Below are 23,066 nucleotides of genomic sequence, written 5' to 3' on the forward strand. Positions count from 1 at the left end.
GGCTGCTGTTCCCATTTTCAGTTCTTCAGCAATAGCCAAAACAAGAGGGACTCCTGACTCCTGCCAGAGGACAGAGGTCAGCCTGACGGGGCAGGAGAGAGCCTGCTGGGGAGAAAAGGCGGAAAGAAGGTGGGAGGGGCTGGCCCTGCACCCCATCCCCTCCCTGGCTCCCATTCGAGAGGCGAAGGGTGGGCGCCATTCTGTCCTCCTCGAGCCCTAGGTTGCACTGAGGTAGGTAAGGCCGCCCGGCCAAGGCCTGGGGGTCCACAGCCAGAGAGCACACACGTCTCTGAGGGCAAGCCGTGACCCCAGACGGAGCCAGGGAAGGCACTTCCGTCTGTGCGCCTGGAGGGGTCAGCAAGGCCGGCTGCCCCAAGGTGGAGGAAGCTCTGGGCAACCAGGGACTCGGCCTCCGCCCACCGGGTGTGCGGGGCTGGGGCAGGGCGTGGCAGTGGCAATCCAGCGCAGACCCTGCCCTGGGGGTGCCCAGCCCCTGGCAAAGGGCTTTCAGATCCCAGAGATAAGCCCGAGAGCTCCGGTGGGAGCGGCCCCATCGCGGAGGGGATGGGCGAGCGGCCGAGGCAGCTGAATTCCAGGCTCAGGGTGGCGTGCACCAGGGCAGGCGCCAGGGGCAGCAGGTTCCACGGGTCCACGATGGGGGCCCATGCAGCGCCCCCACCCCCACCCGCCTGTGAGTGGGAGCCGCCCAGGCCCGCTCCACCCAGCGCCGGCCCTTCCAGGGACATTCCCCGGCTTCCTGCGGTGCCGGAAAGTCGGCACCCACGCCCTCCGCAGGCTCCCACGGGAGGCTGGGCTCCCCTTCCTCCCACCTGGTGCCTACGTCTCTGTCCCGCCCTCGGGGCCACTGGGAGCCCTTGCTGGCGGCTGCTGCAGGGCCAGATGGTGCTAAGCGCAGACAGAAGCCCCAGAAGTCCCATCTTGTGGGGACTGAGTCCCCCGCAGGGCATCCCTCCCGCCAGTGCCACGGCCACCCGTCAATAGCCCGGACGCTGGGGCGCATCTGCCCAGCACTGCTCAGTCAACGGTGGGCAGATCTCCGGGGGGGTGGGGGGGGACGGGTCAGCCCCAGAGCAGGGCAGCGTCAGTTCAGGGGTGCCCCAGGAGTCAGGAGGGGCGTGGACGGCAGGAAGGCAGCGGGCCGCTGCTTCCTTTCAGAGTCCCCTGCCCTGGGACCTGCTGTGATCTCTCTGGTCCCCTGAGCTGTCTGCCTGCTGGGGCGGGGGCCACAGAAGCCCGTCCCACCCCAACGGGGCCTCTGCCCGAGGACGCGCACCCCTTGCTCTTGCTTCTGGTTTTCCGAGCCTCACTCTGCCCCAGCTGGGAGAAGTGCTCACTGCTGGAGTCCAGGCCTCGCTGGGGCAGGAGGGGAGTAGTTATCCGCTGGACACTCTAGTGCTGAGGTTCACTCAGTACTGGGCCTGTGGAGGGTGGTCTTCGTGAGATTCATCCATCCTGGTCCCTGAGAGCCTTGTGGAAATGCTGCGATTCTGGGAACAGGAGACCGAAACACTTTTCTCCTAGAAGGATCTGGCCCAGAGGGTCTGAGAGTCGTGCTTTCTGGCGAGGGTTAGGTGTGGGGTGGATGCTGGGGTGAAGCAGGGGTCCATAGGGCCCCTGAGAGCATTTGTCTTCCACAGTAACGTCCTGCTCCCTTCCCTCTGGAATGAAAGGTGAGGGGGCATCCATGGGGTAGTGGTCCCAGCCTGCCCACCACCTGTTCCCACCTGAGGACTCCCACCTGCTTGCATATCTAGAGGGAAGGAGTTGGCAGGAGGGTCCCCAAGGGCTCGGGTGGGGGGAAGCAGATAATGCAGGACAGACTGGACGTTTTCTGCGTATTCCCTGACAAAAGTGCACTTGGCTACACCGCATTCCCTTTGGGGAGGTGCTGCGCTCCGGGGTAGCTTTATGCTGTGGGGCCGGGCGGAAGTGGCTGTGGTGGGACGAGCTCAGGAAGGAAGCAGCCTGCCTGGCTGCAGGGCGGAGAAAACACGCAAAGGGAAAGGGGAAGCTGGGTGTGGGAGAAGGTGGGGGCCGCCAGGGCTCGGGGAGAAGACAGCCCTGCGAGGAGAGAGAAGTCCTTCACAACGGACGCGGGCACCTGGGCAGCCCTCTGGGAAGGAGCACCTCGGGGTGGGGGAGAAAGGCTGCCGGCAGTGTGGGTGGTCAGCAAGAAGGCAGCACGGCGGGGGAGACGGCCACCTAGCGGCCGGCCCAGGATGTGCAGGACGGGGAGGCCCAGACAAGGACCTGTCCCTCAGATGGAAGTGACCCCGGAGACGGTTGGGGCACCTGAGTGTGCTGATGTCTTGACACCAGAGCAGGGCCGGGCATGCTGTAAAGAGCTATTAACAGGCTAGGTATTGTTGTCTGGTGTTCATACAGAATGTGTCATTTGAGGGGAATTCCTAAAAATGCAATTACTCAGAAAGTACTCAGGGTCTTGGCACACATTGCAAATTGCCCTTCAGAAAGGCTATGCCGATGTCCAGAGTAAGCAGTGTGAGTTTCTGCCCCCCTGACGCCCTGAGCCAACACTGAAGGCAGATTGGTTTCATTTTTGCCAGTCTGATGGGCGTCAACGAGTTCTGAATGTAACTGTTAAGATAGATTTTAGTAGGTTAACTGTGACAGCACTTACATTCTACTTAGTTTCTCAGCCCTAGGAGACGAATCTCCACACCGTGCGTCCTCTTGGCAAGTGGCCGGGCTCTCCTCTCCGCCACCCCTGGACCGGACAGCTTGTCCAGACACCCCTGGTCCAGACGCAGAAGAGAACAGGCTCAGTGCTAGACTCACGAATCTCGGTTTGTGCTGTGTAAGAAATTACCCCAAACCTTAGTGGTGTCAACAACATCTGCTCATTCACTCACAGATGCGTGAGCTGCTCTAAATTATGCCATTAGGCTGGACACAGCTGAAATGGATCATCTCTGCTCCACGGGGTATCGCCTGGGTTCACGGCTTTGGAGTTAGCTGGCAACTAATCCTCTCATGTGTCTGGCTGATGGCTGACCATCAAAAGGGTCAGTGGTATAACTGGACACGTGCTGTCCCTCCTCTATATCCAGCCAGCCCTGACTCGTTCACAAGGTGATGGTTGTAGGGTTCTCAAGAGAAGGAACACAAGTCAAGCCCAAAGGAGTGCTTTTCAAGATCCCTCGTGGGAAATTTCATCTCACTGAGAACGCCCCTCCCCTGCCCTCAGAGTCTTGCCAAGACCTAAGGATCTTACGCCAGTCCTGATACATAAGTCACCCTGAGCCTGTCCACAGGGCCTCCCTCCTAGGGTGCCTCTGGCTGCTTGTGGGGGAGGAAGAGGGAAGGGGAGAGATGGACACTCTAGTTAGGGTTCAGCCAGGACAGTGGCAGTGGGAGAGGAGGAGGGGTCAGGACAGAGGATGGCCAGGCCTGGGTGGTACTTGCAAAGGGACCAGAAAGGGCACAGGAAGTAAAGATGGTTCCAGATCGGTTGTGCCTCCCCTCAAAGACATCTGGGTTGGGAGGGATGCCCAGCTGGGGTTCCGCCCCTTGCCAGCCGGCCAGGGCAGGCTGCTCTTCTCAGCCTGGCATGCCACCACTGCAGAAGAGTCCTTCAGAGTGTCCATCGCTGTCTGCGAAGCGGGGCAGCACTCAGCCCTGGAGGAGCTGAGGCACTAACCTGGAGGCGGGTCGTGGGCGGTCACCTCCAGCAGACAGCGCCTGTGAACCCCTCGCATCATTGTTGGCATATGTTTTGCTTCTACATGTGGGATAAGCCGCCATTATTTTTTATGGAAAACTTCATGAATCTGTGTGTCATCCTGGTGCAGGGGCCATGCCAGGGTCTGCCGCCGTGAGCGCTGATGGTATGTTATCATTGTTACTACTCACACTTTCATTATTTTTTGCTGTAACTCTTTATTTTAGAGGATGTAAGAAAGGAGGGTTAACATTTACTAGCAAACTTCCACTCTCTGCCCTCTGCACGTATGTGTCTCCGCGCCACATCATCTCCCTTCCGCCTGAAGAATTTCCCGTAACACTGGCTATTGTGCGGGTCTGCGGCAAACACGTTGTGTCCGTTCCATTTTATTGTGGCAAAAAAATCCCAACACAGACGACGTCCTGCGACTATTTTCAAGCGTCCAGTTCAGTGGCGCTAAGGACACCCCAGTACTGCACGGCCACCGTCCGGGCTGTCCACACTTCCTCCGCGCTCCAAACAGAAACCCTGACGAAGCGCTTGGTCTGCACGCCCCCTCCCACAGCCCTTGTCAGCGCTGCCCGCGTGCCGGCTGGGTCCGGTGGCCGACTCCGGGCGCTTCACGTGGGGGGAGTCACGCGCCCGCGGCCCTTGCTGACCGGCGTCCTTGGCGTCGCGTGGCCGAGGCCGGCCCATGGGGCAGAGAGCCTCCCTCCGCAGGGCTCACTCGGCGCGCGGCGGGGCAGCCCACACGGGGCCGTGCCGGCACTCTCACGCCTCCAGGGCGCCCGCCCGGGGCAGGCGGCCGCTGGTCATGTGCTCCTCTTCCTAATTTTTTGAGGAAGCTCCGGGCTGCCTTCGCAGCGGCGGCACCATTTCACACCCCCCGCGGAGCACAAGTCGGTGGGCACCTGTTTGTTCCCGACCCAGGGGCTCCTCGTTCTCGGCCTTCCCCTGCGCCGGCCCACGGAGCAGCGTTAACAGCGCCACCACGTCGCCCCGCAGAGCCTCCGGAGTCCAGCTCTCCGCGGCTCCCGGCCTCGTCCTACGCGGAACGGCAGCCCGCGGCCCGGGGCCCGCTGCGGCCGCCCCAGGCCCGGCCCACCCGCTCGGTCGCCGCCCCGTCCGGGGCGCTCGCGCCACTTGCCGGCGCTCCCTGCCGACGTATCCGGCCCTCGCTCCGCGCGCGCGGGGCCCCGCCTTTCCGCGGCCGTTGCCAGGACGACGGCGCGGCCCTCGCGGCCCAGCCAACGCCCGGGCCTGGCTGCAGTGCGCAGTCTCGGCGCTCGCGCGGGCCCCGCCCCGCCCCGCCCCCGGCCCGGCCCGACTCCGCCCCGACTCCGCCCCGACTCCGCCCGGCCCCCGCGCCCCGCCCCGCCCGAGGGGGAAAACAGTCGCGCGGCGATGACGTCGCGGGGGCCTGGCCGGGCGTCGCGGACTCGGGAGATGGAGGAAAAGGAGCAATTACGGCGACAGATCCGTCTCCTGCAGGGTGGGTCGGGCCGGGCCCCGGGCGCGCGTCCCCCTCGCTACCCCTGCCCGCCTCCCCGAAGGGGGTCGCTCTCCGCCTGCGGTCGGGGGGGGGGTGGGCGGCCTGGCGGGGCATCCGGGCCGGTCGGGGTCAGCCCCTTGCCCGAGGTTCGCCCGACGGGTAGTGCGGCTCCTTCAGCGCTCGGCGGGTGGCGGCGGGGCCGTCGCTTAGCAACCGCCGGGAGGCGCCCCCTCGGCGCCCTCTCGCTCCCGGTGCCAGACAGTGGGGCGGAGGGCAGAACCCCGGAGCCTCGTTTGGCTGCGCCCGCCCTACGCCCACGTTCCCCCTGGTATTCGAGGCCCCGACTGCCCAGGCCTGGTTTCCCAGCTTTTCCATTTTTAGACCCTACTTGAGGTCTCTGTACCTAACAATTTCCCGTTTGAAGTTCTCCCTTAAGGAGAAGACTTGAGGAATTGGAAAGCGTGTGTGGGGGAGAGTCCAGGCGGGCGGTCCAGCCTTGAGGAGGCTTCTTGGGCCCCTGCGTGCGCTGGGGTGTCGGCGGGTCAGGACATGGCTTTCTTTGGGCCTGGGGACAGGACTCTGAGGGGGGAGCGCGTAAGTGCGGGGCCAGCACTGGTTTGCTGGCGGAGTGCTCACCCCCTGGGTTGTTCCGCTGAGGCCCCTGCCCCTCCTGCCCCGGGACGACCGTGCAGGGGCTTCCTTGGAAGACCCGTGCTGTCGGGGCTCCAGTCAGGCCTCTTCTCCCCTTAGAGGAGGACAGTGTGACATTCTTGTCAGCCGTGGAGGCTCACGGGTGTCCGTTGTCTCACGCTCATTGTCCCGTGTGCCAGGCGGGGAGATTACTAAGGTGCACCCCCGGCCCGGTTCCACCCGTGGGCAAGCCAGAGGGCCTCTGCGGCTGAGTGGCTCCCTCGCCGAGGCGTTACGGCCTGGGGGGTGGCATCCATGTGCCCAGTACCAGTGGGGCTGGGCTTACTGCTCTCCCGTATAGCTGAGCAGTGGGGGCTCGGCCAGTGAGGACAGGTGGAGGCAGGTGCCGACAAGCCGCCCCTCTGTCCTGTTGGTGAGCCTCAGAGTCCTTGCTGGTGTCTTCATGTCGAGTGACGCGTCCCCTCAAAGGAGTGTGGAAGCAGTATAATAATATTCCTGGTAAATTAGAGATATCTTGCCACGGGTGCATTTTTGGGATGAACAACCAGAAGTAGGACTGAAGTATAGCTGGTGGGAAAAGGCTCATGGAAGAGATGGGCCGAGGGAACGTCCGTGGTTCTCAGGCTCTAGGGGCTGCCTGTCCTGTGCTGCGGCCTGGCAGGGGCTCAGGAGTGAGGTGGGGTCTGTGGGGCATCTTGTCAGCTGATGCACTTCCAGGGGACTGTTGCTGATTTCACGCTCACCCTCTGGCTAACTGAGCCTGTGATTCTGCCTTCTCAGGTCTGATCGATGACTACAAAAACCTCCATGGCAATGGCTCTGCCCCCGGCACCTCAGCTGCTTCCCGGTGGCCACCACCTGCTTACAACAGCAGCAGGGCCTTCAGTGCCTGCTACCCTCGCCCAAGCCGGAGGGGCTTCTCCCCGAACCACGGGCCTGCGTGGCGCAAGAAATACTCCCTTGTGAATCGGCCCCCGGGACCCTCAGACCCACCCGGTGACTGTCCTGTGCCGCTGCCCCGCAGGGCTGGGGGCAGCCAGGGTCCTGACCCCCAGCAGCATGTCCTGGAGAGGCAGGTGCAGCTTAGTTCAGATCAGAACATGGTCATCAAAGTCAAACCACCATCAAAACCGGGTTCGGCTAGTGCTGCAGGGGTCCCTCGGGGCTCTTTGGAAGAATTTGAGGACCCCCCCGGGAGCGACCACAGGCCTCAGGAGGGTGAGGGCGAGCCCCCGGGGGGACAGCGGCAACCCCCAAAGCCAGGAAGAGTCAAGGGGAGCTGTGGTGCAGAGGACCCCCTTCTGGTCTGCCAGGAGGAGCCTGGCAAGCCTCGGGTAGTGAAGTCCGTGAGCAGCATGAGTGACAGCCCCTCAGAGCCCCGGCGGACTGTCAGTGAGAGTGCAGTTGCCGTCAGGGCGCGCTTCGCAGCGTCCACCCTGCCCCAGCGCAGTGGCGTGGCTGTGGGCCGGAAGGTGGGCTCACACTCTGTGGCCAGCTGTGCCGCGCGTCTCCTCGGAGATGGGAGAGCGAATGCTGGCCACACAGATCAGCCAGCTTCCGCTGGTGTGGTGGCCGGCCCAGCCAGACCAGCTTCTGGACCCAGGCAGGCCCGAGAGTCCTCACTGCTTGTGTCCTGCCGGACCAACAAGTTCCGGAAAAACAACTACAAGTGGGTGGCCGCTTCAGCGAAGAGCCCCCGGGCCACTCGGAGGGCCCTCAGTCCCAGAGCAGCCTCAGAGAATGTGGGCAAGGCCCCCTTTGGCACAGCAGAACAGGTGGAGAAGCCACAGCTCAGAGCTGATCCGGATGCCAAGCCCAGGAGGTCGGCTGCGTCCTCCACGGCTGGGGCCTCCCCCAGCAAGTACAAGTGGAAAGCGTCCAGCCCCTCGGCCTCCTCATCCTCCTCCTTCCGTTGGCAGTCAGAAGCTGGTAGCAAGGACCACGCCTCCCAGCTCTCTCCCGTCCCGTCTCGGTCCCCCTCGGGGGACAGGCCAGCAGTGGGACCCAGCGGTTTGAAGCCCCTCTTCAGCGAGACCCCGCTCTCGGCTTACAAAGTGAAGAGCCGCACCAAGATCATCCGGAGGCGGGGAAGTGCTAGGTAGGCGCCCCTGCCACCACCCCAGGGTTCTGTCGGGGCAGGCCCAGGCCTCTAAGCTCCCTGCTTGGTACACAGAGCCCGTGGGAGGGCCCACCTGCAGGAGTGTGGGAGGAGAAGCAGCAGCATCTGCTGCTGGGTCAGGCCTGGGGGGTGGCATCCATGTGCCCAGTACCAGTGGGGCTGGGCTTACTGCTCTCCCGTATAGCTGAGCAGTGGGGGCTCGGCCAGTGAGGACAGGTGGAGGCAGGTGCCGACAAGCCGCCCCTCTGTCCTGTTGGTGAGAGACCAGAGGCTGCTGGGGCAGCTTTGGTTCGGGGTCTGCGGGGTTTGTGGATGATTGCTTTATTCCCGGGCCAGACATTGGGTGAGCAAACCGAGGGGGCACCAGGGAGGAAGTCTGCCCCCTTGGCGGCCAAGTGACCAGGTGAGTCACTGTCTCACTGAGTAGATATCACATCCCTGGCCCTCCACCCTCAAGGACTGTGAGGAGGCTAAAAAATGGCATTGAGGCTCGGCGCTTGGTCTGGGGTCAGGGGCTCAGTCACGGCAGCTGTTGACTGCAAGGGCAGAGAGCTGTTCTCACGCCGAGTCCCGCTCTGGAGGTCCGTCCTGCTGCCTGACCTTGGTCTTTGGCCACGTTATGTGGGCTCTGCCGCCTTTTCTGTACAGAGGCCCTTCTCTGTGTCAGCTGTTGTGGAAAGGGGAGCCGTGAGAAGTGGTCCCTCCTGCCGAGATGGCTGGGGAGGTGGGGGGCAGCCCCTTCTCTGCTGTGGCTCCGTGGGGCCTCCCCAGCCCCACGGGAGAGGTCCTCTGGCCTGGGGAGCCGGAGGTGGGGGCCAGGGGTGGGGCCGCCCTCGCTCTGGGCCGGCTCCAGGCTCCGCGGGGGAGGGGAGGGTAGCAGCTCCCAGGCAGCCGCTGCTGATGAGCTGCGAAGGCTGGGGCCCGCTGCAGCTGGCTGCCTCCTGGGGTGGGTTCCGTGGGGCCAGGGTCTGGGTGGGCGAGGGTGGAAGGGGACAGCCGCCCCACTGGGGGAGCCCCTTGGGAGCTGCCTGCTTTTTGTCTCTGCAGCCTTCCTGGGGACAAGAAGAGCAGCCCCCCACCTGCTGCCACTCCTAAGAGCCAGTTCAGCCTGCGGCGGAGGCAGGCCCTCCGGGGAAAGAGCAGCCCCATCCTGAAGAAGATGCCCAACAGGGGCCTGATGCAGGTCACCAGGCACCGACTGTGCTGCCTGCCTCCAGGCCGGGCCCACCTCCCCACCAAGGAAGGTATGGCCAGGAGGAGGGGTTCTGGAAAGCTCGCTGAGCCAGGTCTGTGAGCCTCACCTCTCCCTCCGTCTGCACTGGCGCTGCTCGCCTGTCAGGAACCACCTTCAGCATCCACCTTGCTCTGTCAGCGCTCCAGCCCGAGAACGCTCCGCCCGGTGGGCAGGGGGTGGCTTGGGCTGGGGAGCAGAGGAGAAGGGCTGGGCCACTGTACCCCGCACCTGGGTGGGGAAGATGCCGCTGGGCAGGTGTGTGGTGGCCTTTTTAGTGCATCTCTACTGTAGACCTAGTCACATCCGTCGTGGTGGAAGGAGCCAGCAAGTGGATGAGAGGGTGGGAGCCACGCAGGCCTGCAGGGAGAGGAGGGGTGGTTTATGCTGCCCGGGGCTCCCCTACCCTAGGCCTCTGCTGCCTGTCCTCCTCTCCCTGTCGGTTGCTGCCTCTGCCTCCGGAACCCTGAGCTGGCCTGGGAGGAGTCCGCGTTGCGCACTTCCTGAGTCGCGAGTGTTTAGTGAGGGGTGAAGGGTAGTGGGGGCGTCACGCGCCGTGGTCCCCCGCCCAGTGCGGTGATGGCAGCACACTGAGGGAACTGGCACACGCCGGTGGTCAGGGGTGGGGGGGTCTCTGGCCGTCGGGGGCAGGGAAGGGGGAGGAGGTCACCTGTGACGCTGTGTCCTGGCGGGCCCGGGCTCCTCCGGGCGGACCGGGTCCCATGGTAGCCCTGTTTTCTCCCCATTGAGCATCTGGTGGATGCGTGGCAATGGCTGTCCAGGCTGATGCACGTGGAGTCTGGAGGTGATGGGGTTTGGACCCTGGGCAGTCGGACTTGGGACTTGTGCCCTAATGGCTATTTTGTGCCGGGCGTTTGGGGAGCCCACAGAGGGGCCAGCAGGGCTTTGCCCGGGAGGAGGCGGTGCCTGGCAGAGCCGAGCGCCTGCATGGGAGCTGGTGGCAGGAGAGCGGGGCATAGGGGCCACGAGAAGGTGTGAGAAGTGAGGCTGGAGGGTGCTGGCCACCCACCTGCCCTCTGGCTGCCACGGTGAGTGTGGACCTGGACGCAGGTGGACAGAGCAAAGGGAGCCCCACGGTGTCCCCTGGTGGCCACGGCGAGGGGGCTGGATTGAGGCTTGGGCTACGGCTGCAGGACTGACTGGGAGCGGACAGAAGGCTGTGGATGGACCGATGGCCAGGCTGTCCCAGGCCTGACGGGGGAGGACAGGGAGGACGGGTTGCGAACGCCCCTCGCTTTGGGAGGCTGGCAGGGGGTGGCTGAGTCCCCAGGGAGGTTGGGGCAGCCCGGAGAGAGGTCAGGAAGTGGTGCCCAGGGGCCTCCGGGCCTTCGCGGGGATTCATGGCTCCGCTCAGCTCCTGTGTCACATGTTGTCTCGGTCGGCAGAGAGGTCTGGCTGAGTGGAGGAGAAGTGCTGACGGAGGTCTGTCCCCGCAGAAGAGCCATCACACGGGGACGGCCACTTGTGGGCAGTGACGGCGCTCAGGCTTGGCTGCGGCGGGGGGTGTGTCCACGGGCCCCTTTGCATCCTGCTCCAGGTGCTGGGGCTGCAGAAGGCACGAGGCTCTCCTGAGACCTGCAGCCTAGCCCACGGGGCACTGAGCCATTTCCATCGTGATTTGCCACAGGGAGAGTGGCTCGGGGCAAATGGAGACGGGGTGGCCGGGCCAGGGGCCTCAAGATGGCGGTATTTCAGTGACTTGAGTTACAGGGTTGTGGTGTGAGGTGGTTTGGGGAAGGAGTGTCCCAGTCCGAGGCTGCTTGCCCTGGGACCAGAGCACTCTGGAGCGCCGGATTCCTGGGCTGCCGCTGAGCGTCAGGCCTCCTCGCTGGGCCGTGCTGGGCGTCAGGCCTCCTCGCTGGGCCGTGCTGGGCGTCAGGCCTCCTCGCTGGGCCTGGAAGCAAGTGCTCGTGGAGCAAGTGCCGAGCTAGGCATTGCGCGGGACAGGGTTACAGCAGATGGGGCCCTGCCAGGGGCTCCTTGTCCTAATGCTGGGGTGGCACTGAGGGGTTGGTGGGGCGTCCCAGGCGGGCACACTTTGACCTCTTCGGTCCATGCTCTTGGTGTTGCCGCCCTCCAGGAGTTGAGCAGAGTTGGTCTTGACTGTGGCCTGGCCGGGCCTGTCCTGTCCCTGCTCCCAGGGAACCTGGTTTGGGGGCAGACAGGCCTGAGCCAGACCATGGCCGTCCCCTTTAGCAGGTACCCCGAAGGAAAGAGCACCACTGGGTTGAGGAGCTCCTCCTGTCTTGTGTGCTGAGGGCCTGCAGCTGAGGAATCCTCTCCAGATGGGGCAAGAGGTGGACAACACCCGGGACCCTGCACACACAGCTGAGCTTTTGCAGCTGCTCCCAGCAGGAGGTCCCTGGCGCGGCCGGGGCTGGAGTGGGGGCTGCCCAAGGCCCGGCTTCCTACAGGGGCTGCTGGCTGGCTGAGGGGCCACTGCGGGGAGCAGGGCCCTGGCCACACGGGGGCTGGCCTCCTCCCATAGTGACGCAGGCCAGGCGTTCTAGGACACTCACTGGCCGCCAGCGGACAGCAGCCTGGAGGGTTGAGGGGCCAGCGGAGACGCTGGGTCTGCAGATTAAAGGGGGCCTGGAAGGTGGTGTGCATCCGCCCTGGAGCTGTGCCTGCAGGCTCGGCCCGCTTGCTTGTGTGCTGTGCTCACTGGGCCTGGGCTGGCTGGTTCTCTCGTTAGGCCTGGAGCAGTGCCAGGCACAGGCTGGGGTGTGGAGGCTGCCTCCTGCTGGTAGCGTGGGCGCAGTGCGGGCGCCAGTGCGGAGGGGCTGACACGGTCCCTGCCTTCATACTTCTCTCTACTGGGAGGTGAGCGGGTCAGTTTGTGGTTATAAACGGTTGTGATAACTTGGCACAGACTGCCCTGGGAGGACTGTGAAAGGTGGGGGAGAGTCCTGCTGGGGGAAGGGCTTACAGAAGGCTACCACTCACTTATCCACTTACCCATCCCCTCCATCCATCCATCCATCCGTCCATCTGTTCATCCATCCATCTGTCCATCCGTCTGTCTACCCTCCATCCACCGTTCATCATATATCTGTCCACCTGTTTATCCACGTATCCATTCCCCCATCTGTTCTGCCCTTGTCTGTCCTCCGTCCATCCCCCATCCATCCCCCATTCATTTGTTCTCTGTCCACCATTTGTTCCCCATCCGCTCCCCCATCCGTCCAGCAAGCAGGCATGGCGTAGCTCTGGTGCAGGGAAGTGTGCTGGTCCCGTGGGTACTGTGCAGGCTGGAGCCACATTGCAGTCGTCAAGACAGCTACCTGGGTACTTGTAAATAAGCTGAAAAGATACTCTCGGGTGGTAAACATGCTCAGAGGAAAAGGAAGTGGGGTCACAGAGAGCTGCGGGGAGGGCGGGCAGCTGTAGTCAGGCAGCTGGCGTCTCTGAGGAGGTGACCTCCAAACTGAGGCCTGCATGAGGACAAGGAGGGGTGAACGGTGCGCCTCTCTGCGGGTGACGGGCACAGGTGGGATGAGCTCTCCCATGTTGCAGGAGCAGAGAGAGTCCTGTGTGGCGGGCGTGGGGGGGGTACTGAAGCCAGAGGGAAGGCAGGACCCACATGATGGGAGGGTCCCGTAGGCCACAGTAAGGGGAAGGGGGTGGTTCTGGATACAGGAGAGGAGGCACCTGGGAGCTGCATGAATGTGCTCGGGATGTGGCTGTGTCAGGGGCCCAGGAGTGTCCAGCAGGCCTTGAGGGGGCAGTGAGCCAGGAGGAGCCTTCGGAAAGGTCTTGAATGCCGGGCCAAGGAGTGGGGTCCTCATTCTTAGAAATGGGCAAGGAGCTCGTGGAAGAGGCTTGTGCACAGGCCTGAAACGCTGGGCGGGCGGCTCCTGAGACTGGCAGAGGCGGCTTTGGTGGGGACAGGAGTGAGGACAAGCATTTCCCTGGGCTGAGGACTACTAAGGAGTCAGTGGGTGGCTCCCCCATGCACCTCCTTCTGCAAGGTCCACAGGCTTCCTTCTCCCTCCTTCTCCCTCCTTCTCCCTCCTTCTCCCTCCTTTCCCTGCTCCACCTTCCTGTCCCCAGGCCCCGGGCTAGAGCCCCCCGGGCAGGCCCCAGCCAGCTGTCGGCTGCCTCCCACACAAGTTTTCATTTGATGCTATGGACATTTGGGGTGCAGACCCTGGGCTCCGGGGCTCCAGGCCGGCTGGCAGTGCCTCCCTACAGGTGAACAGGCTGCGTCGAAGCTTCTCTTCCCCGTTTCCCCCGACAGATCATTGGCCCAGGTCCAGACTTCCGTGGAAGCTGTGTAGGGGAGGGGCCTGACCCCCAGTGGGCTCCTGCCCGGTGGAGGGAGGCAGGGCGAGGGGCAGGTCCCTTCCCCAGCCCCGCCGGGCCGCCAGTGGCCAGCAGAGGGCGCACTCGCCCCTCTTATCCCTCAGTCCACCTTTTTCTGGTAATTGATTGCCTAATTTCCTCTTTATGTGAAAGAAAGCAGATATCAAGTAATTTGTGGCAATAACCTGCTAATGCTAGGCCAGTATCGAAACTCCCCTGTTCATTTCAAGTGGCAGATAAAACACTAATACATAATTATCCTTGCAAATTGGATTGTTTTAAATAACCAGAAGGCTGTGGCCAGGAGAGAGCGGCCCCATCTCCCTGGAGTTCCTGTTCCCGTGTAATTGCCGCGCTCAATCAATTTCCCTGGCATTAGAAATTCCATCACAATCAACATTAAGCTTTATTCATTGTGATGGCTAAGAGTCGGGCCATTTCTCCTCTTTTTCTTAACTGGCAAAATTAATCAGGGAAAAGATTTTAAACATTTACCCGCGCGAAAGAGGTCAGCTCTGCCGCTATATTGCTCAGCAGATAAGGGGGCTAATAAAAAGAAAATTGAATTACTAATGATCACCAGGAACAGAGTATATAAAACCTGGCAATCGCCGGTTCAGGAAAAGGGAGAATCAATTTTCTTGGGACAAGGTGGGCTCATTTTTTATTTTGGTGCATGTTATCAGCAATTTAATTTGAGAGAGCATAAACAGGAGGAAACAGTTAGGGAATAATGAGCCCGGAGGTGTAAAGTGCCGCAGGATATATGCTGTACACAATTTATTTGGCACAACAGATAATCGCTTTAATTGAATTCAGAACTGCATTGTTCAGCAGCAGCGTGGCCGTGGTGCCTTGCGCCTGGGGACTGCGCATTATGAAGATCTGGCCTGACCCCTCCTGCTTTCCCTCCTCGGCCTCTCCTCCCCAGCTCCCCAGCCCTCAGACCCTCCTGCCCGGTTCACCTAGAGTCCTACTTTGGCTGGGGGGTGGGGCAGGCGGCCCTTTGGGGACGCCGTGTGATCCCCCCACCCCTGTGCTCCCCGCCTCTGCCTCTAGCCTTCCTCCCTTCATTTTTCTCCCGGTGGTGAGTCTGTTGGCAGCTGGGGGGAGTCAAGAGATGATACCCGAGAAAGGGCCCCAGGGGAGCTTCGTTTGCTGAGGACTGGTGGGGTCTACCACATTTTGGCTGCTCAGAGACCCTGCTTGATCTGTCTTGGGGCAGACAGACACTGGAGAGAGCAGAGAGAAAAAGCCTTTTATAGACCTCAAAAATGGTTTCCGATTTACCAGCCACATCATTGTGGCGATTAGTGATCCCAGCTTGTGGTGTTTACGGCGCACACGGCTCCCGTTGGCTCCACTGCAGGGCCTGGCTGTCCCGGGCCCGCTCGGCTTGTCTCCATCCACACCGGGCCCAGTGCCAGGACTCGGGCCACCCTGAGGCTTCTTGGATGCAGAGTGAGTACTTCCCGGTGCATGGGCACCCATACCCTAGGCTAGGGGGCTTCAGAGCGGCCACAGGTCATGGGATTCCTACCCGCCACTTGGAAGTGGTGGCCTTGGTGTGCTGAGAAGCCGTGGTTGGGTGGGCAGGTGTCACCTCCCAGAAGTCGCTTGGGTAGGAGGGCCCTTTTGGCTCACCTGCCTGGGACGGTGGTAGCCTGCCCTCCTCCCCCTCCCCTGCCTCATCTTGAGCCTGGGGCCTGGCCCAGGTGCCCGAGATGGCACAGATGAGTGGCTAGTGTGGTGGGTGAAGGTGTGGGTCTGGGAGGTCGCTCAGGGCTGCAGGGGCAGGACCGCGGGAAGAGCCCCGTTTTCACGGTGGCCTAGGGAAGACCTGAGGGTTGCTAAGGCTTTCAGTCGAGCCAGGCCTTGCACCGCCACTTCGCCTCTGGGTGAGAGCTTGGCACCCATCGCTCAGGCCGCCATATCGGCCATGTGGTCTGGAGAAGCTGCCATCCCCGCTGTGCAGATGAGAAGTGGAGTATCCACTCACCCTAGGTCACCGGCAGAAAAGGTTGCTGTGGTCTTGGCCCCTTGTCTGGGTCTCACCAGGCCTTCACCATGCAGCCCCCGGTGACAGTCCCCTGGTGGTGGTATAGAGCGGGAAGCACCTCTGGCTGGGATCCCCCAGTGTTGGGGGGGCCACCCTGCCACGCCAGCCAGAAGCGGGACACCTAAGGGGGACCCGGGTGGCTCAGTCGGTTAAGCGTCTCTTGATTTCGGCTCAGGTCACTATCTTGGGGTTGTGGGATCGAGCCCCACGTTGGGCTCTGCACTCAGCAGGGAGTCTGCTTGTCCTTCTCCCTCTGCTCCTCCCCTCAGTGCCTGCGTGTGCATACTCTTTCTTTTCTTTAAAGTAAATAAATAAATAAATAGAAATTTTTTAAAAAAATATTTTACTTATTTATTAGAGAGACAAAGAGCATGAGCAGGGGTGAGGGGCAGAGGGAGAGGGAGAAGCAGGCTTCCCGCGGAGCAGGGAGCCCAACGCGGGGCTCAATCCCAGGACCCCGGGATCATGACCTGAGCCGAAGGCAGATGCTTAACGACTGAGCCACCCAGGCGCCCCTAAATAAAATATTTACCACAAAGAAGTGGGAGACCCATTCCCTGTGTCCCAGGTTTCTCCAAGGAAGTACTCAGGGAGTTTCTCCCCACATGAGCTCCCCTTGGACCCCCCCCGCCCCTCCCCCATACCCGGGCCCCTCACCAGGCCCCTTGGGTGGCTGTTGTACTCCCTCCTAGCCCCAAGGCAGGGCCACACGGTGCTTGTTCAGCAAGTGGATCTCTCCGTCTCCCCAGTCCCTGGGTGCAGAGTCTGTGGGCTGTCTTGCTCCTTGCCTACCCCCCTCCTGGCTCCTTAGGCAAGTGCTCCTGGCCCACTGTCCTGGGGCTTGAAGGGCCCACCTTGGGTTGTCCCCATGTTCCTGGAGAGGTCAGAGCAGCCCCTCTCAGACTCCTGGGCATCAAAGCCTGTCTGGATGTGCTCAGTTTGTGCAGGGACATTTGTGGGGTTCTTGCTGAGCACGCAGCAGTGCGGGGCTCAGGCTGCACCCACTGCTGTCTCTCCTCTAGCTGCCTCTCGAGCAGCTGCCAGGGGGCCTTTAATGCACTTGTCACTCGGCTCCCTCCTCTGAGGGCTCCAGGTGCCTGCAACAGCCAGCTCTCCTCGCCTGCTGGGCCCCGCCCCCCCAACCAGGCCCGTCCCTCTGGCCAGAGTACCCAGGGCAGCCCGAGAGCCCACTGCTTGCTGCTCCGTAGGCCCGTGTGAGGTCTGTGCTGGCCTCAGGCTGCGGGCAGGTCAGTGGGCAGAGGGGGCAGAGCGGGGCCCAAGGCCGTGCCCGGGACCTGCGCAGGAAGGACGCATGTTCTTACCCCTGGTGCTCGTGGGGCGCCTCGCGAAGCCGGGAGCGGAGGGGTTGCCGGCTTTGAGTGGATGCACCCCCAGCCTGCACTGCAGCCAGGCTGCTGGGTGGCCCCCCGGGAGGCGGCCCGTCGTGGAGTGCAGGCCATCGGGTAGCACTTGGACCCTAGCGCATGGTGCCCGGGGAGCCCAGCAGCCTGGGGGTGGGAGTGTCACTGTCTGCCCGGGGCCACCTCTGGGGCGCGACACGGTGCTGGCCTCAGGACCTTCTTGTGGTGCTGGCTAGCTGGTCTCTACTGGCTTAGCCCAAGGCCACCGGTGGTAGCCTTGTGGGGGAGCGGGACACTTGCAAGGGACACGCGGGACGCCCCGCTCAGGCCCCACGTTGTGGGCAGGGGTGCGGGGCAGTTCTGGCCACAGCCCCAGGAGGGCCCTGACTCCCGCCGCACAGCTGAGGGGACGATGGAGGCGGGCTTCCTGTGCCATCACGGCAGGGGAGGATGCCAGGGAGGGCCAGGGCTGGGTGACTTCCATGAGGCGCACCCCTTCCGGTCCCCCGGGTGCTGGGATCTTGCTGAGGGGCCCTCGCTTGCTTCCAGTTTCCACATCTGTGACGGGGCCGAGGGCTGTTTCCAGGGCCATGGTGCTGACCGCAGGAGACGGGTGGCCAGGGGCTTGGGACGGGCCTTGGTGGAAGCCGGCCAGGATGGCTGCCGGAGGTGTCTGCCGCGGAGGGCTCAGCTTTCCGTGGTTGCTCGCTGGTGTGCGCTTGGGGTGTTCAGTTTCACCAGGGCCAACGCGTCAAGAGCGGTTAAATCCGGAGTGCTACTTTCATAAGGGAAAGCGGAAGTGCGAAAGGCGGCCACAGCGATCCTTGGGCCTTGCATAAATTTTTTTTTAATTTCTTTTTTTTTTTTTAAAGATTTTATTTATTTATTTGAGAGAGAGAGAGAGCACATGAGAGGGGGGAGGGTCAGAGGGAGAAGCAGGCTCCCTGCCGAGCAGGAAGCCCGATGCGGGACTCGATCCAGGGACTCCAGGATCATGACCTGAGCCGAAGGCAGTCGCTCAACCGACTGAGCCACCCAGGCGCCCGGGCCTTGCATAAATTATCAGGCACGTTGGAGGCCTCGATTTTAGTTTGTCGGGACCGTGGTAGTGAATTACTCCACGAGGACTGGCAGGGGAGGGCACGTGCGTGCGTGTGTGTGGCGTTCGCGTGGCCCCCGGGCAGGAGCCTCTAGGGAAGTCGTGACCACCACCGAGCTGGGCACTCCCAAGTGGTACCCTAAAGTGAGGCCTGCCTGGCTGGAGAAGGGGGGTGATGGCCTCAGGATGACTTGTGTCCCTGGGCAATGGGAGCATCCCTCCGTGGGCCTGGGTCTCCCCAGACTGGGGACACTTGGGGTGCTCCTGTGTCTGATGGTCGGGGTGAGCTGAGGGTGCTGCACCCCAAGTCCAGTTTGAGGACCCCTCTCGGCCTGGCGGGCTCGCGGGTGCGTGCCTGTCGGTGGGCACTGGGGTGCAGGACGAAGGCTCAGCCCTCCCTCCCGGCCCCGGCGCTCCTCTGCCGCCGCCCTTCGGGTGGTCTGTCCTCCCAGCTTTCCCGGGTCTCACCCCTCCCGCACTGCGTGTCCACTCGCATGCTGGGCTGAGGTCCTAGTGGGAAGGATGTGCTGGTTCCCGTCGGCGTCTCCTGCCTGGTGCTGGGCTCGCGTGGCAAGGGCAGGGGGTGGGGCAGGGCAGGGAAGGCTTTTGCGAGAACTGACAGCTCAGCCGGTGCCTCCTGCCCCTGCCCATGGGGCCCATTGTCTTCTGCCCCTCGCTCCCCTCTCTGTACCGTTTCTGCCCCCAGTAAGCGATGTCACTGGTGTCAGCGAGCCCTGAGCACTGCTCGGCGTGCAGCCCGGCACGGCCCAACGGCATGGAGGTGAAAAGGAGTGACAGCAGCCCAGATGTGACTCTTTGGGGACAGAGGGGACAGAGGGGGACTGGCCTGCTGGCAGGGAGCCAGAAACGGGGCACCTGCCTGGCCAGGGGGTGGGGAGGAACCTGGGGGCGCCACGAGGGGCACTCTGAGCAGAGAGCGCAGTGCGCGCCCAGGGCGGGTGGCAGGGCATGGCGGTGGCAGGGCATGGCGGTGGCTTTCCTTCGCCTGGACCGGCCTAGAACGAAGGGACGCGGAGACGCCCTCAGGTGGCAGGAGGGCCTGCGGCTGCCTGCCGCTGCCGCCTCTCCCAGCCCCTGGGACAGCTGGCCACAAGGCCCTTAGTCCCTTTGGCTTTGTCAGCTGAGTGTTGGGTCTTCCCGCTCTACCTCTGCCGTCTGCTGCCAGGCTCCTTCTGCCTGGGTGGCCGTGCCCAGCGCAGACCAGAGCCATCCTGGGCGCTGGGCTCACAGGGAGGCTGCCGAGGGACGGGAGAGCCAAGTTAGGTTTGTTGAGTGACCGCTGTCCGGGCTGAGCCCGGGGTGACCCAACTCCCAGAGGGAGAAAGTGAGGCTGGGGAGGCGCTGGGCCTTCCCCTCTGCGGGCAGCAGTCTGCACCTGACCGTGGGCCTGGGCCCCCTTCTGTGGCCTGCGGGCTGCACCTCCAGGACGTGCCAGCGCTCTGGGCTCCGTGCCAGCTGCAGAACAAGTGCTGAGCATCCCCACAAAGCGGGGCCAGGGCTGGAGGAAGCTCACGGCCTGGTGGGGTGGCGGGCACAGGGGCTGCTGCTGACCAGCGAAGCCCAGCCAGGTGAGGAGGTGGGCCGGGAAAGGGTGTGGGGGCACAGCCTGCCTCCCGCCCCCGCACCCAGCCCTGCACTTGTCCACAGGTCCTGCCCTGCGTCCTTGGCAAGAATCTGGTGCAGGCTGATGGCCAGGCTGTGCTGGCAGCCCAGTGCAGCGTCCAGGAGCAAAGTGGACATGCTCCTTGTGGGCGCAGACAGAGGAGGGCACTGAGGTGGGTGGGTGGGTGGCCCTGAGGGGCCTGGGCGTCTGGTGCATCCGGTTCACTGCCGGTGGGCTCTCAGGCCCCTTTTGTCCTGGGCTTCCTGGGCCGGAGGCAGACTCCTGCCTCAAGGAGCGAGGGGTTATCCCAGCCCCGGGAGGGCTGGGGGTTGTGGACCCTGCCTGCTGTCTGTTGCTCCCTGTGGCATTTAGGGCAGGAGTCCAGGCACTGGGCTGGGGGTGTGTGACCCATCTGTCCTCGTGGCATCTCCCAGCCCAGACGTTTTCGGTAACAGAGGGGGAGCAACAGTGTGACTTTGGAGCTCCCCGGGGCACTGCTGGAGGAGCACTGTCCCCCCGGGGCTGCTGAGACGCGGAGCAGCTTCAGGCTCTGGCTCAGGGGCGGTGTCCCAGGGAGTGGCGCTGGGAGCTGCCTGGGAGGAAGTGCTCCTGAGGCCTGAGCGTCAGGTGGAATTCTTTCCTGCCGAGGACGACTGGGTGCAGGAGGAGGACGCATGGAGGGATGCGGTGTCCCCAGGCTGGGCCTTCTGGTCCAGGCCTCTGGAGAGGGACAGGAGCTGAGGTTGGTGGGGGACAGCAGTCCTGGGGTCTGTCCCCTTCTGGGGGCTCTGCAGCCGGAGGGATGTGTCTTTGGTGCCTGGCCCCGGGGGAGGAGCAGGGCGAGGCCGCTGTGGCTCCTGAGGGACCTGCTCGGAGAGCCCCCTCCACTGCCTGCCTCAGCCTGGCCCTGTTGCCCACCCAGCCCGACATGCTGGACTCCCCTCGGGAGACTCCCGAGAGCCAGCAGCATGGCCCTGAGTCAGGACTGAGCCGCCCTTCACGGTTCCTCTGCATGGCATGGGGCTCCGAGGGGCCGAGGTGGGCATCTCGCAAAGGAGGCCTGGAACCGCGTCTCTCCTTTGGGGTTTTCTGTAGCCTGGCTGTCCTCACTCCTTGTGCTTTAAAGGGGAAAGGTGCCATGTCGGGGGGCGGGAGTTCATTGTCTGGATCTGGCCCGTGTTCTCCCCTTGGCTTGTGAAGGATGGGGGAGTGGCCAGAGGCTGCAGAGTCCCCCCACCCCTCTGGCTCTCCTGGGCACTAGCGGGGGCTGGCGTGTATGCCCTTGGGGCCTTTGGACAGGGCCCCGAGGGGCAGCAAGTGGGGAGCAGAGGCTGGGGGCGGGGGCTGCTGTTCTGGGTCAGAGCCGCCCCCACAGACCGCAGAGGGCGTGTGTGCAAATGGAGGGTCCACAGGTGCTTGGATGAGTGGCCCTAGGTCTCTTCTGAAAAACAGGCGATTGGACGGTTATAAATTTGTCCTAAGCATAGCTGTATCCCGCAAGTTAATGATTCCCGTTTTCCTCCAGATTTTTTCCTACTTTTTCTTTCACCCATGGGTTTTTTAGAAGGGCATTTGGCTTCATTTCCAAACCTGTGAGGTTTGTGAAGGTGTTTGTGGTTACTGCTTTCTGGCTTCCCCCGCCTCGCGTGCAGTGTGTGATTTCAGTCCTTCTCAGTGTGCTGAGACTTGTGTTGTGTCCCAGCTTGTGGTCAGTTCTGGTCAAGCTCTGGCGTGCCCTTGGAGAGTTCGGAGTTCCCGCTGCTGGGCTGGGGCTCCGGAAGGCACGCGGCCCTCGCCCTGTGGCTCCCGGCTGCTACGCACCCACTGACTGGGGCAGCAGGGGGGAGGTCTTGCCCCCACCCGGGTCACCAGGACAGGCGTGCTGGAGTCTTCCACCGTGCTTGTGGGCTCCCTCCTTTCTCTAGCTGTCAGTTCTGCTTCCGGTATTTTTAGGCCGCTTTATGGAGGGCGAACCGGTTCAGAATTGTTGTATCTCCCTGGTGGATGGAATCTTCTAAGGTTATGAAGTGTTCTTTTTTATTTCCGGTAACGCTTCTCGCCCCAAAGGCTGTTTCTCTGATGGAAGTGTAGCCGCATTGGTCTTGTTTCAGCAGGTCCTGTAAAACGTGCGTGCGCACTCGCGGTGGTTCTTTGTAGCCTACACAAGCACGTGTGTACTTTCAGCTTCTCCACGACGTTTAGATATTTTTTGTACGCAGCAAATAGTTTTAATTGCAGTCTGAAATTGTCTTTCTAAAGAAAGATTTAGCGTGTTCACGCTTACTGTAATTACTAATGTATTTTGGTTTACATCTACTGACTTCCTACGGGCTTTTCCTTTGTTCCACTCTTCTGTGCTTTTCTCTCTCTCTTTTTTTTAAGTAGGCTCCACCCCCCGCTGTGGAGCCCAATGTGGGGCTTGAACTCAGACCCTGAGATGGAGGCGGGAGCTGAGATCAAGAGCCACCCAGGTGCCCCTCTGTTCTTTCTTCTTTTGGATTCTTTCATTCCATTTTTTCCTTAATTAACTTACTATACGTTCTTTTATTCTTTTTTTTACTCCGGAGGTCACAGTGTGCATTTTTTACTTACTGTTACGGGTACCGAGAGATTGTGTGATCGCTTACCGGGTAGCATAAGCTGCTTGAGTACGTGAACTCCGCTTCCCCTCCCATTGTCTCTGCTAGACTTACCGTGATCTTAACTCTCCCTGTACTTTAGACTTCACGAGGCAGTTTATACACAGTCAGCATTTACCCAGAGTTAGCTATGTACTTTTTCTGCCTTTTGTGTTTGTTCCTTCTTCTGATTGAAGAACACCTCTTAGCATTTTCTTTAACGTTACGGGTCTGCTGAGGACCTTTGCTCTCCGCAGACGTTCGTCTGAACAGTCTGTGTTTTTGCCTTCATCTCTGGACGGCTTTCACCGTGTAAAGCCTTTGGGGCTGGCAGGCGTTCCCTCGCAGACGGCGGCCTGCTCCTCCGCTCTGGCTGGGTCGGGCCCTCCTCCCTGGACAGCGGGCTGTGGTGTGCTTAGCACGCTCGTTGTTATCCTGCTTGGGGTTTGTGGTATTTCTTGAATCTGTGGCCTGATGCTTTTCATCAATTTGGGGAAATCCTCAGCCATCATACCTTCAGCACTGCTTTTGCTCCATTCTTTCTTGCTTTTTGGGGTCACAGCAACAATTCTGTTACACCTCTTCACCAAACACACTTCTGCGTGTTTCCTGTGCTCTTTTGTGTGTGTGTGTGTGTCTTTGTGTGCTTTTAAAGATTTTATTTATTTATTTGAGAGAGAGAGAGACACAGTGAGAGAGGGAACACAGCAGGAGGAGAGGGAGAGGGAGAAGCAGGCCTCCCACGGAGCAGGGAGCCCGATGCAGAGCCCCACGCGGGGC

At 62.1% G+C, this 23,066-nt stretch overlaps 1 protein-coding gene across 4 annotated transcripts in view; it reads left to right on the forward strand.

The window, feature by feature from the left end:
• The first annotated feature begins 5,071 nt into the window (after positions 1-5,071).
• ZC3H3 (zinc finger CCCH-type containing 3) overlaps positions 5,072-23,066 on the forward strand; it is a 91,913-nt gene continuing 73,918 nt past the window's right edge. For all 4 annotated transcript variants that reach the window (XM_054512422.2, XM_064587766.1, XM_045895776.3 and 1 more), the window contains exons 1-3: positions 5,072-5,198; positions 6,630-7,947; positions 9,016-9,212. In XM_054512422.2, coding sequence (XP_054368397.2) covers positions 5,111-5,198; positions 6,630-7,947; positions 9,016-9,212 — 1,603 coding nt within the window. In that variant the 5' untranslated portion in view covers positions 5,072-5,110. The remainder of the gene's footprint in view (positions 5,199-6,629; positions 7,948-9,015; positions 9,213-23,066) is intronic.

The sequence above is a fragment of the Mirounga angustirostris genome, unplaced genomic scaffold (genome assembly GCF_029215605.1).
Source record: "Mirounga angustirostris isolate CCGP_5_RB_7025 unplaced genomic scaffold, mMirAng1.0.hap1 SCAF_4, whole genome shotgun sequence".
NCBI lineage: Eukaryota > Metazoa > Chordata > Mammalia > Carnivora > Phocidae > Mirounga > Mirounga angustirostris.